Here is a 12,770-nt window from a genome sequence, read left to right on the forward strand (position 1 = left end):
AGAGAATGGATTGGCAGCTTTGGGATTGTAAAATCAAGTGGCATGCTGTGCCCATCACCTTTCCAGCTTCACTTCAATATAAAGGGAATTGGGTTGGTATTAGGCAGCCCATCTGCTCTTCAGTAATTGAAGCCCTCAAATGGCTATTTGAAACCCTTAAAAGGCCAATCAAAGCCGTTTAAAACTCATGATATGTGAGAAAAGGGGAAACAAAATGAGAGATTTTCCATGACAATCTAACCACATCTATAATGTAGCTACATTGATTAGTAGCTTGTGCACTGAGTATCATTGTTTTGGAAGGGTTTCCCAATGAACTGAGATTATGCTCGAAAAGAGGAATACAGAATTAAAACAGCAAATGTAGTTGACTACCCATCATTATTTGTCAAACTTGGTTGCAAAAATATTTAAAGAACGTTTGCTGACCTTTTCAAAAATTCTGTAGTTCCTCACTTTCTTCTCTGAGCCATCCCATACAACTAAAACCTTTTTCAACAGGGCAGAAAGTAGGAAAAATAAATTAAAACAGACCAGTTAATTATCAGTGATGGAGCAAAGGGTACAACTCCTATAAATTTTAAGACTGGTACCTTTCCTGCCTTTGAAGAATTCCGTATACAGTACAGTCCATTCTCTGGGTTGGATCTGGGATGTGTAGATACGAATAACCTTTTTGAATAAATTAGAATTATTTTAAACAAGTACTTCAAAAGTCTCTGTACTTTATTAAAACAATTGTATTCACTAGGGAAAGGGTACTGAAAAAATTCTTATAACTAAAAGCTCACAATTTGACATTTCTTGATGGACTTCTTCCAAAGAAGATCTAAAGAGAAATGGTTACTGAAATAATAGATTCATTGGACTAATTTTCCAGAATTTCCTAGATTCTGGAAAAATCCCATAAAACTAGAAAATAGAACTCCTCTATTCAAGAAAAGCAGAGATAGAAAGCAAGAAACTATAGGTCAGTTAGCTTAACATCCATCAAAGTGAAAATGCCAGAATGTGTTATTGAGGAGGATACAGGGGTGTTTCTCACTACTCTATCTCCTTCATGATATTGAAAAGACCATAAGACCATAAGATGTAGGAGCAGAATTAGGCAATTCAGCCCATCGAGTCTGTTCTACCATTCAATCATGGCTAATATGTTTCTCAACCCCACTCTTCTGCCTCTCCCTGTAACCCTTGGATCCCTTTACCAATCAAGAACACATCTACCCTCTGTCTTAAATACACTCAATGACTTGCCCTCTACAGCTCTCTGCAGCAATGAGTTCCACACACTAGCTGAAGAAATTCCTCCTCATCTCAGTTCTAAAGGTATGCCCACTAGTAGAAACATCTTCTCCATGTTATTCTATCCAGGCTTCTCAGTATTCTGTAAGTTTCAATGAGACTCCCCCCACAGCCTTCTAAATTCCAATGAGTACAGACCCAGAGTTTTCAATCATTCATTCATCATGTGACAAGCACTTCACCCCCAGGATCATTCTTGGAAACCTTCTCTGGACCCCCTCCAACAGCAGCACATCCATCCTTAATTGGAGCCCAAAACAATATTCAAAATGTAGTCTAACTAGAGCCTTATATATTCTCAGCAGTACATCTTCTCTTAGGTTTTATATCTCTTGAAAGAATGCTAACAATGCACTTGCCTTTCCAACTGCCAACTGAACCTGCATGTTAACCTTAAGAGAATCCTGAATTGGGACTCCCAAATTCCTTTGAGCTTCAGATTTCAAAAGCCTTCCTCCATTTAGAAAATAGTCGAAGCTTTTATTCTTTCTGCCAAAGTGCATAATTACACACTTTCCCTCATTATATTTCATCTGCCCATTCTCCTAGCCTGTCCAAGTCCTTTTGTAGCCTTCTGCTTCATCATCATTACCTACTCCTTCACTTATCTTTGTGTCATCTGTAAAGTTAGCAATAATGTCTTCATTAACATGTAACTTGAATAGATGTGGTCTCTATTCGGACCCCTGCAGAACTCCACTAGTCACTGGCTGCCATCCTGAAAAAGAATTCTTTATCCCTACCCTCTCCCTCTGCCAGTCAGCCAATCCTTTTATGAGCAGCCTCCTGTGAGGCACCTTGCTAAAGGCCTTCTAGAAATAGATCACATCTACACTCTGCTTTGTCTAACTTATTCATTACTTCTTCAAAGAATTCTAACAGATTTGTCAGGAATAACCTCTCTTTGCTTAAGCTGAGCTGACTCATCCTCTTTTACCATGTACTGCCATGAACTCTGCAATCTCATCCTTAATAACGGACTGTAAAATCTTACCAACAACTAAGATCAGGCTAGTCATCTGATGGTTTCCTGTCTTCTGCATCTCTCCTTTCTTAAGCAGAGGTGATACATTAGCCATTTTCGAGGTGTATGGGACCATTCCTGACTCCAGTGATTCCTGCAAGATCACCACCAATGCCTCTACAATCTCCTCAGCTATCTCCTTCACAACTCTGGGGTGTAGTCATAGAGTCATAGAGATGTACAGCATGGAAACAGACCCTTCGGTCCAACCCGTCCATGCCGACCAGATATCCCAACATAATCTAGTCCCACCTGCCAGCACCCAGCCCATATCCTTCCAAACCCTTCCTATTCATATACCCATCCAAATGCCTCTTAAATGTTAATTGCACCAGCCTCCACCACTTCCTCTGGCAGCTCATTCCATACAAGTACCACCCTCTGCGTGAAAACGTTGTCCCTTAGGTCTCTTTTATATCTTTCCCCTCTCACCCTAAACCTATGCCCCCTAGTTCTGGACTCCCCGACCCCAGGGAAAAGACTTTCTCTATTTATCCTATCCATGCCCCTCATAATTTTGTAAACCTCCATAAGGTCACCCCTCAGCCTCCAACGCTCCAGGGAAAACAGCCCCAGCCTGTTCAGCCTCTCCCTTGTAGCTCAGATCCTCCAACCCTGGTAACCTCCTTATAAATCTTTTCTGAACTCTTTCAAGTTTCACAACATCTTTCCAATAGGAAGGAGACCAGAATTACACGCAATATTCCTACTTTGGCTGAACCAATGTCCTGTACAGCCGCAACATGACCTCCCAACTCCTGTACTCAATACTCTGACCAATAAAGGAAAGCATACCAAACACCTTCTTCACTATCCTATCTACCTTCGACTCCACTTTCAAGGAGCTATGAACCTGCACTTCAAGGTCTCTTTGTTCAGAAACACTCCCTAGGACCTTACCATTAAGTATGTAAGTCCTGCTAAGATTTGCTTTCCCAAAATCTCGCATTTAGCTGAATTAAATTCCAACTGCCACTTCTCAGCCCATTGGTTCATCTGGTCCAAATCCTATTGTAATCTGAGGTAACCCTCTTCACTGACCACTACACCTCCAATTTTGGTGTCATCTGTAAATTTACCAACTGTACCTCTTATGCTCGCATCCAACTCATTGATGTAAATGACAAAAAGTAGAGGGCTCAGGACCGATCCATGTGGCACTCCACTGGTCACAGGTCTCCAGTCTGAAAAACAACCCTCCACCACCGCCCTCTGTCTTCTACCTTTGAGCCAGTTCTGTATCCAAATGGCTAGTTCTCCCTGTATTCCATGAGATCTAACCTTGTTAATCAGTCTCCCATGGGGAACCTTGTCGAACACCTTACTAAAGTCCATATAGACCACATCTACTGCTCTGCCCTCATCAATCTTCTTTGTTACTTCTTCAATAAACTAAATCAAGTTTGTGGGACATGATTTCCCACGCACAAAGCCATGTTGACTGAACCGAATCGGTCCTTGCCTTTCCAAATACATTTACATCCTGTCCCTCAGGATTCCCTCCAATAACTTGCCCATCACCGAGGTCAGTCTCACCGGTATATAGTTTCCTGGCTTGTCTTTACCGCCCTTCTTAAACAGTGGAACCCCCCCATCTGATCTGAATGAATCATCCACCTTCAGACCTTTCAGGTTCCCCAGCATGTTCTCCTTCGTGACATGCACTTCACCCAACTCTGTTCCTTGACTCTTTTGAAGTTCTGGTATGCTGCTGGTGTCATTCACTGTGAACACTAATGCAATGTAGCTATTCAGTTCCTCTGCCATTTCCTCATTACTTTCTATTACTTCCCCAGCATCATTTTTCAATGGTCCAATGTCCATTCTTGCCGCTCTCTTACCTTTTAGATATCTAAAAATACTCTTGAAACCTTCTTTTATGTTACTATCTAGCTTGCCCTCACATTTCATCTTCTGTCTCCTTTTTTAAAGTTATCGTTGGGCTGATATTTAAAGACTTCCCACCAATCTTCACCATGTTGCATGTTTTTTCTTTTGCTTTTATGCTATAAGGGGTCTTCTTTTGGAACGAGGAGATGGAGAATTTTTTTCTATCAGAAGGTTTCTTCTTTATTAACATGGTACTATAAATATATAATTAGAAAGAGTAAAATAGGGCACTGCACTGTCCAAATTCCTGAAAAAATTTACCATCAGGGCTTACAGAATAATAACCACTTTAGCAAAGAACCAGAGGATGCCCGCATATGCGTCAATGCTTCATCAAACAGCCAACATTTATGGAAGGAAAGGGGAGAAAACGAACATCTTATAAAATTGAACTGTTGCATTATCTATGCTCTCTTGATGTATTTAAACAAACCTTCCAAAAATATTGGTGTTCACTTAGAGAGTTATATTGTATATGGCAGGAAGCAAATGCAATTGCATTTCTACTATCGCTTGAAGATTGTAGAAAAATTGAATGTTGCCATTTAATCCTAATGGTTAGTAATATATCTACGTTTATTGATGCAATAAATAATTACCTCTCAACATCATTGGATTCTGTTGTATTTACAAAGACAGAGGGTGGCAGCTGTACCTGCAATAAAGCCACATTATAAGTAAAGCATGTAAAATGACATAAAATAAATAAATGTGGTAATTCAGTTGAAGGCATATAGACCCTTCCTATTTTCTGTGGTTGGAAGAAAGCACTTTGGGTTAGGTTTAAACTCAAGCGGAGCAGTCATGTTCAGGGGTATTATTTTCTTAAATAAAACGAGCACTGCAAAGAGTACAGAGATCAGAGGCACAGCACTGCAAAGTGTAAAGACCACTTTCTTTGCTCTGTGGACTAAAAATGAAAAAAAAAAATTTGCTTTAAATCTAGGAGACTGCGTAAAAAATGCTTGAAATTTTCAAAACAAATCACAGGAATTCACTGGGAGCTGTATCTACAAGGTTTCCTTATTCAAGCAGTGAGAGAGCATTTCAGACAAAATAGCACTACCCAGAGGCAGCCATTTGATTGTTTTTCTTCAATCAGGACCAGTTGTGGACTCAGCACAGTAACAACTATTTGACTGGTTCCTGGGCAGATGACTACAGCAGAAACAGCCAACATGCGAAGAGAAAATATCCATCAACTTTCTTCCCCCTCTCTCTCTCTACACTTCTTTGTGGAAAAGTAAAAGGAAATCTTTAGTAGCAAGCTACTCTCCCTTTCTCTAAGTTGTTGTCCCTACAAATCCCTTAATGAAAAGAAAAGGAGAAAACCACATTCAGACATACTGAGAGGACAAATCTTCCACCAGTGAATGAAAGACTAAGAATCTGTATATCCACAACTTTATGTCATTAGCAAAGAATCAGAAAGGGTCAAAAGAAGGCTGAAAGAAAACAACTCACCAACATCTCTGATATGGACTACTGCCAGAACTGTGCTCCTCTGACATTTTTTCCCTCTCCACTTACATTTGCTTCTTGTCATCTCTTTATGTGTTTGTTCAGATGTGTATGTGAATTTAAGAACGGGTAGAGTTTTAGTTGTGAAGTTATAGATTAGCAATTCAACTTGTTTTGCTATTGATTTAAAGAGACAGTTTGATTACAATAAATCAATATTTTCTTGATAATGGAAATCAATCTGGTGTGCATATTATTATAATCTGAGCTACACAGTTAGTTAAACAGTTCAGTGTTTTAAAGTAATATTCATATTTGTGACATCTCCAGAAATAATGAGCCTGACTCCAATGCACTATCCCAGTGAATCATAACAAAAAAGTGCAGAGATTGACAGAACAGCAATGTAAAGAATTTGGTCAGTCTGTGACTCCAGAATGAACTAACTGCGTCCTGAGTAAAATCAAAGTGTGTCATCAAAGGAACCATCCAATTGATTGGTTAGTGAGTATTTTCTCATTTCTCTTTCAAAATTAGTAATTGTAACTTTTTAATCATATAAATATTAATGCTCATCAGTAGCAGTCAGATTTATTAATTATAAATTAAGAACCATTAATTCACACATAATAAAGTTGGGATGTCAGGTGACATATTGCCGTTGCAGTAAATGTGCTTTGATGGATACTAAATGAAATCCAAGGCAATCAGGTTTGAGGATCTAGTATCTTGCATGAATGATTGCAGGAGCTACGAGGAGGAGGAATGAACAGACCATGGCACACAAAGCCATTGGGGGAGGGGAATAAATAGGAATGCAGTGGTGGTAGAAGATAGTATAGGCAAAGGGATGGACACAGCTCTCTGCAGCCAATAGCAAGAGACTAAAGATTGAGTTGCCTGTCTCATGACAAATGTCTAGACAAATGTCTAGGCTGGAGATGACATTGCAGTTGGAGGGGAAGGATCCAGTGTTATGATCCACAGGTGTATCAATGACATAGCAGAGCCAGGAAGGAGGTTCTGAATAATGAATATCAGCAGCTAGGAGCTGAATTGAAAGCAGAACATTGATGGTAGTAACATTTGAGTTATTTCCTGAGCCTTGAGCAAATTAAAGTAGGATAATAAGATTCAAGAGATGCATGTATAGCATTTTGATACTAGTATTTTGTGTTTGTCTTCACTGTAGAAAAATTAGAAATCTTCTGAAAGATATTTAGAAATCAAGAGGCCAAAGGAAAGGATGATCTTAAAGCATTTGCCATCATCAAGGGAAAAAACTGCTGGGAAAATGAAGAGACCTTATGGCTGACAAGATCCCAGGATCAGGTGGGCTGCCTTCTAAGGTCATAAAAGAAGTGTGCATTGATAGTAGAGATAATAGTTACTATTTTTCAAAATTCCATAGATTCTGGAAATGTCCCAGAAAATAGCAATAACTCCTTTATTCGAGAAAGGAAGAAATCACAAGGCTATAGCTCAGTTAGCCTAATGTGCACTTGAGGGAAATCCTGGAATTCATTTATAAGAAAGTTCTAACATGTTACTCAAAGTCACAATGGAAGCAGAGTCAACATGCTTTTGTGAGAGGGAAATTGGGTTTAACTAGTTTATTAGGTAGTAGCTTAGTAGTACAGGACTTCAGTATTGTCATAAAAAGAGATCTGCTGTTGAGCTTTTTAATCTCTCACTCATCAACACAAGATCCTAAGAATATCAAATGTCAAAGGGAATAACAATTTATAACAAGTTAGTAAGTTTGCAGATGACACCAAAATTAGAGGTGTAGTGGACAGCAAGAGGGTTACCTCAGATTACAACACGATCTGGACCAGATGGGCCAATGGGCTGAGAAGTGGCAGATGGAGTTTAATTCAGATAAATGCGAGGTGCTGCATTTTGGGAAAGTAAATCTTAGCCAGACTTATATACTTAATGGTAAGGACCTAGGGAGTGTTGCTGATGAACATAGAGACCTTGGAATGCAGTTCATAGCTCCTTGAAAGTAGAGTCGCAGGTAGATAGGATAGTGAAGAAGGCATTTGGTATGCTTTCTTTTATTGATCAGAGTATTGAGTACAGGAGTTGGGAGCTGAAAATGTGTTGCTGGAAAAGCGCTGCAGGTCAGGCAGCATCCAAGGAACAGGAGAATCGACGTTTCGGGCATAAGCCCTTCTCCAGGTGAAGAAGGGCTTATGCCCAAAACGTTGATTCTCCTGTTCCTTGGATGCTGCCTGACCTGCTGCGCTTTTCCAGCAACACATTTTCAGCTCTGATCTCCAGCATCTGCAGCCCTCACTTTTCCCTACAGGAGTTGGGAGGTCATGTTGCGGCTGTACAGGACATTGGTTAGGCCACTGTTGGAATATTGCGTGCAATTCTGGTCTCCTTCCTATCGGAAAGATGTTGTGAAACTTCAAAGGGTTCAGAAAAGCTTTACAAGGATGTTGCCAGGGTTGGAGGATCTGAGCTATAGGGAGAGGCTGAACAGGCTGGGGCTGTTTTCCCTGGAGCGTCGGAGGCTGAGGGGTGACCTTATAGAGGTTGACAAAATTATGAGGGGCATGGATAGGATAAATAGAGAAAGTCTTTTCCCTGGGGTCGGGGAGTCCAGAACTAGAGGACATAGGTTTAGGGTGAGAGGGGAAAGATATAAAAGAGACCTAAGGGGCAACTTTTTCATGCAGAGAGTGATATGTGTATGGAATGGGTTGCCAGAGGATGTGGTGGAGGCTGGTACAGTTGCAACATTTAAGAGGCATTTGGATGGGTATATGAATAGGAAGGGTTTGGAGGGATATGGGCTGGGTGCTTGTGGGTGGGACTAGATTGGGTTGGGGTATCTGGTCGGTTGGACCGAAGGGTCTGTTTCCATGCTGTACATCTCTCTAACTCTATGACATTATACCGTTGATTGGTTGGCAAATAGACTCTGATAGTGGCATTGCCTTGGGAGTACCAGGATGTTTCATTGACCGATATTCATGTCTTGAATTAGGTTGCAAAAGACAATCTAAGCTTTATAAGGATTTTATTGTCAATCTACAGTCTAGCACAAAAATCAGATTTTACCTTTCCCCACCCAGACGTCTGCTCACCATTAGTGGAGAACTAAAATCATGATAATTTCTAATCAACCCGTTCAGGGGTGTAATAGCACGTTTCAGGAGCAGGTGGTATACGAACCCTAGCTCAGAGGTAGAGACACTACAACTACACCACAAGAGAGCCAGCAGAACTGAGATCATTGTTTTAAAAAATCCATGTTCCCAATTAAGCAGTTAACAATAAATAAACACTATTCACCAGGCACAGTGCAACAATAATAAAAATAGAAGAGGATAGGAAAAGAGGGAAGGAACTAAATTAAAATGAAGTTGGAGGAAGTGGCAGAATAAAGATCATTTTCTAAGAATCAATGACATTGCTGTGGGCCTGGAGCCACACATATGCCAAACTAGGCAAGGATGATGCATCTCCCTCTCAAAAGGATACAGTGAACCAGAAGTGTTCCCACAACAATAGATACATGCTCCCCATTTGTTAACATTGCACATAATGGAATTGTAAGCAAACTCAAATTTTAGAAGAATAAAAGAGAATGTGATGGGATGGATCTAAAATCCATCTAAACTACAAAAGGTGGTATGCAGAGCCCAGACCATCGCAGAAGCCAATCTTCCATCCATGGACTCCATTTACATGGCTCACTGCTGCAGAAAGGCTGCCAACATCATCAAAGACCCATTGCAAACCATTAATGATCTCCTACAACCTCTTCTATCAGGCAGAAGATACGAAAGCCTGAACACACATAACAGGAACAGCTTCTTCCTGGCTGTTATTAGACTGATGAATGGACATTTTAGCCTCAAATAATGCTGATCTTGCTAATGTTGATCTTGCCTAGCGCACGCCCTGTGCAGTGTAACCTGTATGCCTCTGTCTAAGTCTTTTTGATCTGTACATCCTTGCATTCTATGATTTGCCTGTACTGCTCATAAACAAAGCTTTTTACTGTACTTTGGTACACATGACAATAAATAAAATCAATCAAAATTGACTAAGGTTCAGAAAGCAGGAATGATGAAAGGCCTGCTCCTCGGATACTGCCTGACCTGCTGTGCTTTTCAAGTGCCACACTTTTCTGCAGTCCTCACTTTCTCTTTGGCTATGCAAAGATTTTTCTCTGGGATTGGTTCTAAAAGTATGCTCTTTTGATTTTTAAGGATCCAGTATCACTGGCAAAAGTTATTTACCACCCATCCCTAATTGCCCAAATAGCGAAAGAGGCAATTAGGACTTGACCCTTTTGTTGTTATTGATCTGAAATTGAGAGTGCATTACAAAATTCAAAGTTCTCAAATGTCAAAAAGCTCACAAATGTATTAAAGAAAGATAAAAATAATTATAGACTTCAGAAGACAAAATCTGATGGTGAAATGGCAGACTCATCACAAATTTAACAAAGAGAAGTGTGATGATGCATTATGTGAGGAAGAATGAGGAGACACAAAGTAAAGCTAAAAGCAGCTGTAAGAACAGAGAAAACTAGAGAAGCATGTAGCCAAATCTTTGGAGGTGATAGGAAAAGTTACCATCTATAGAATCCTTGGCTTTATTAAGAGTGGCATAAAATGATAGGTAAAACAGCAGCAGGCATAGAGTGACATGAACTGTTTTTATACTCAATAAAAATATAGTGATGTGGAATGTAGTACCTAAAGGGGTTATGGAAGATGATTAAATAGTAACTTTCAAAACAGAATTTGAAGGAAAGAATTTGGGACTTTTGGGAAAGAGGAGATTAATGGATAAAGCCCCAGCACAAGTGCAATGGATCTAACACCTCTTTATATGCTGTATCATTCATGATTCTATTATTACCATATCCTTTATATTTAAAGTTAAAACTCACACAACACCAGGTTATAGTCCAACAGGTTTAATTGGGAGCACGCTTGCTGTCGGAGCGATGCTCCTTCATCAGGTAATTGTGGAGGGCTCGATCGTAACACAGAATTTATAGCAAAAATTTGCAGTGTGATGTAACTGAAAGCTAGTGTGCTTCCAATTAAACCTGTTGGACTATAACCTGGTGTTGTGTGAGTTTTAACTTTGTACACCCCAGTCCAACACCGGCATCTCCGAATCTTGATATTTCAGGTCTTGCAACAGTATGCTGATTATGTGACTTGGTAATTAACAAAATAGCTCTACTTTCCTATAAAGTGGCCAAACTGCCAAGTGTTAGTATCCAATAACAATTGTCTGTCTTTACCCTCTCCTGAATTTATTCAATCGGTTCAGAATCCTCCCCATTATTGCGAGATGATTCCACTAGAGGCCACTGTTTGTTAACCTCCATTACTTATTTCCTGTAAGTCACACCCGTAAATTAACTTCACAATATTCAAAATTAAGGGCAACTGTTTATATTTAGGAATTTTATATAGCAACACAATTTTTGATTTCCTTATTGTTAGTACAAAATACATTGTAAAGATACAGTGCCTTTTAAAAACAAAAGACAACCTATGAAAAAGATCAATACATCCAATATATGACACAAGAACAGGAGCAAAACATTCAACCCATCAAGTCTTCCCATCAATCTATTAGATACTGGCTGATCTTTTATCTCAATGTCACTTTCCCTAATTATCTCTGTATCCTTTGAAGTCATTTGCCTATTCAAATCAATTGATTTCTGTCTTGAACATACTCAATGAATGAGCTTCCACAGTCCTTGGGATAGAAAGATCCAAAGATTTACCATTCTCTGTGTAAAGAAATACCTCCTCTCAGTATTAAATTACTTACCCCTTATCCTAAGAGTATATCCTGATTTTAGACTCACCAGGTAAACATCCAATCTATGTCCAAGCTTTCTTTGTAAGGATATTGTAAATTTCAGTGAAATTACCACTCATTCTTTGAAACTCTAGGGAACATGAACCCACAGTCTCTCGTCATATGACAATATCCCCATCCTGGGATTAATGAAATGAACCTCCATTGCATTTCTTTGTGATAAGTATTTCACTCCTTAGCTAAGGAATTCAAAAGCAGGGTGCACAATTTAAAATTAAGAGATACCACATAGGTCCAACAGCAGAAGAATTTTTTTTTAAAATTTAGTAGGTTATGGACTTTTGGAATTCTCTACACCAGATGGCAGTGAACGCCCAATCTTTGAGTATGTTTATGATAAAGATTGTTATATTTCTGATTATCCATGACATACAGGGTTATGGGGATGGGAGAAGAGCTTTGAAGTGTCCCATCAGCCATGTAACAGAAATAGGCTCAGCAGGCTCAATGACCTACTCCAGTTGCTATGTTCTTACAATCTGGAGTTTTATCTCGTCAAAGTTCTACGCAATTGCATTAATGCATCTTTAATCCTGTACTCAAATTTCCTTGTGATGAAGGCCAACAAATCATTTGCACTGTTAGCTCTTAGAGACTCATAAACAAAGAAACTTGGTTCCCTTTGGACATTTTTACTTCTGAACAAGACACCAAGACCAAAGATGGTAAAAATGATAAAATAAAGATCAGGTGATGCTGAGGTTAGACTTTTACACACCTGAGCATTGCAAAGGAAGTGAAGACCAAGAAAGGACTGAGATTTTTGTATTATGACATGCTGAGAAGAAATGAACTGTGAACCTTGATTTCTAGGCAACTAAGGCAAAGTAGTAGAACTGATGGTTGTGTGATCATACAAATTCAGATGAGAAGATTACAAGTGGGTGTTAAAATTTCCATAGTACTATTTGGAGAATATCAGAAAGCCTGCCTGGTGTCTTGGCCAAAGATCAGTGTCGCCAAAAGCAAACCAATCAACTCATCACTGTTTCACTGATATTGCTGATGCAAAATAACAATTATATTTGACAACATATTTCATGTGAAATACTAATCAATTTTGACAAGGCAATTAGGTGCTTTATAAGTGCAGACCAGTCTTAACCAAAGGCCACTAATGTATTGAATAAATAAAATAAAATGTAGTGAAATTATCAGAGGGATAGGAAGTATTTCACTTTAGCCACAACATCAACATATAATTAACAAAAAC

At 39.3% G+C, this 12,770-nt stretch overlaps 1 protein-coding gene and 1 long non-coding RNA gene across 5 annotated transcripts in view; one reads left to right on the forward strand and one right to left on the reverse strand.

Annotated features, from left to right (window-relative positions):
* LOC122556801 (uncharacterized) overlaps positions 1-12,770 on the forward strand; it is a 182,113-nt gene that overhangs the window by 98,296 nt on the left and 71,047 nt on the right. The gene's annotated exons all lie outside the window — the stretch shown is intronic.
* The window catches only part of sh3bp2 (SH3-domain binding protein 2), a 131,782-nt gene that overhangs the window by 5,771 nt on the left and 113,241 nt on the right, over positions 1-12,770 (reverse strand). For 3 of the 4 annotated variants that reach the window (XM_043703980.2, XM_043703988.2, XM_043703976.2), the window contains 3 exons: positions 4,819-4,874; positions 594-672; positions 430-489 (listed from right to left, as the gene is read on the reverse strand). In XM_043703980.2, the coding sequence (XP_043559915.2) occupies positions 430-489; positions 594-672; positions 4,819-4,874 (195 nt within the window). Of the gene's footprint in view, positions 1-429; positions 490-593; positions 673-4,818; positions 4,875-4,915; positions 5,768-12,770 lie in introns of those variants that run through there. The other variant, XM_087974469.1, reaches the window with a different exon arrangement.

This window comes from Chiloscyllium plagiosum, unplaced genomic scaffold (genome assembly GCF_037043375.1).
Source record: "Chiloscyllium plagiosum isolate Xiang-an unplaced genomic scaffold, Cpla_swu_hap1 HiC_scaffold_2, whole genome shotgun sequence".
Lineage (NCBI taxonomy): Eukaryota > Metazoa > Chordata > Chondrichthyes > Orectolobiformes > Hemiscylliidae > Chiloscyllium > Chiloscyllium plagiosum.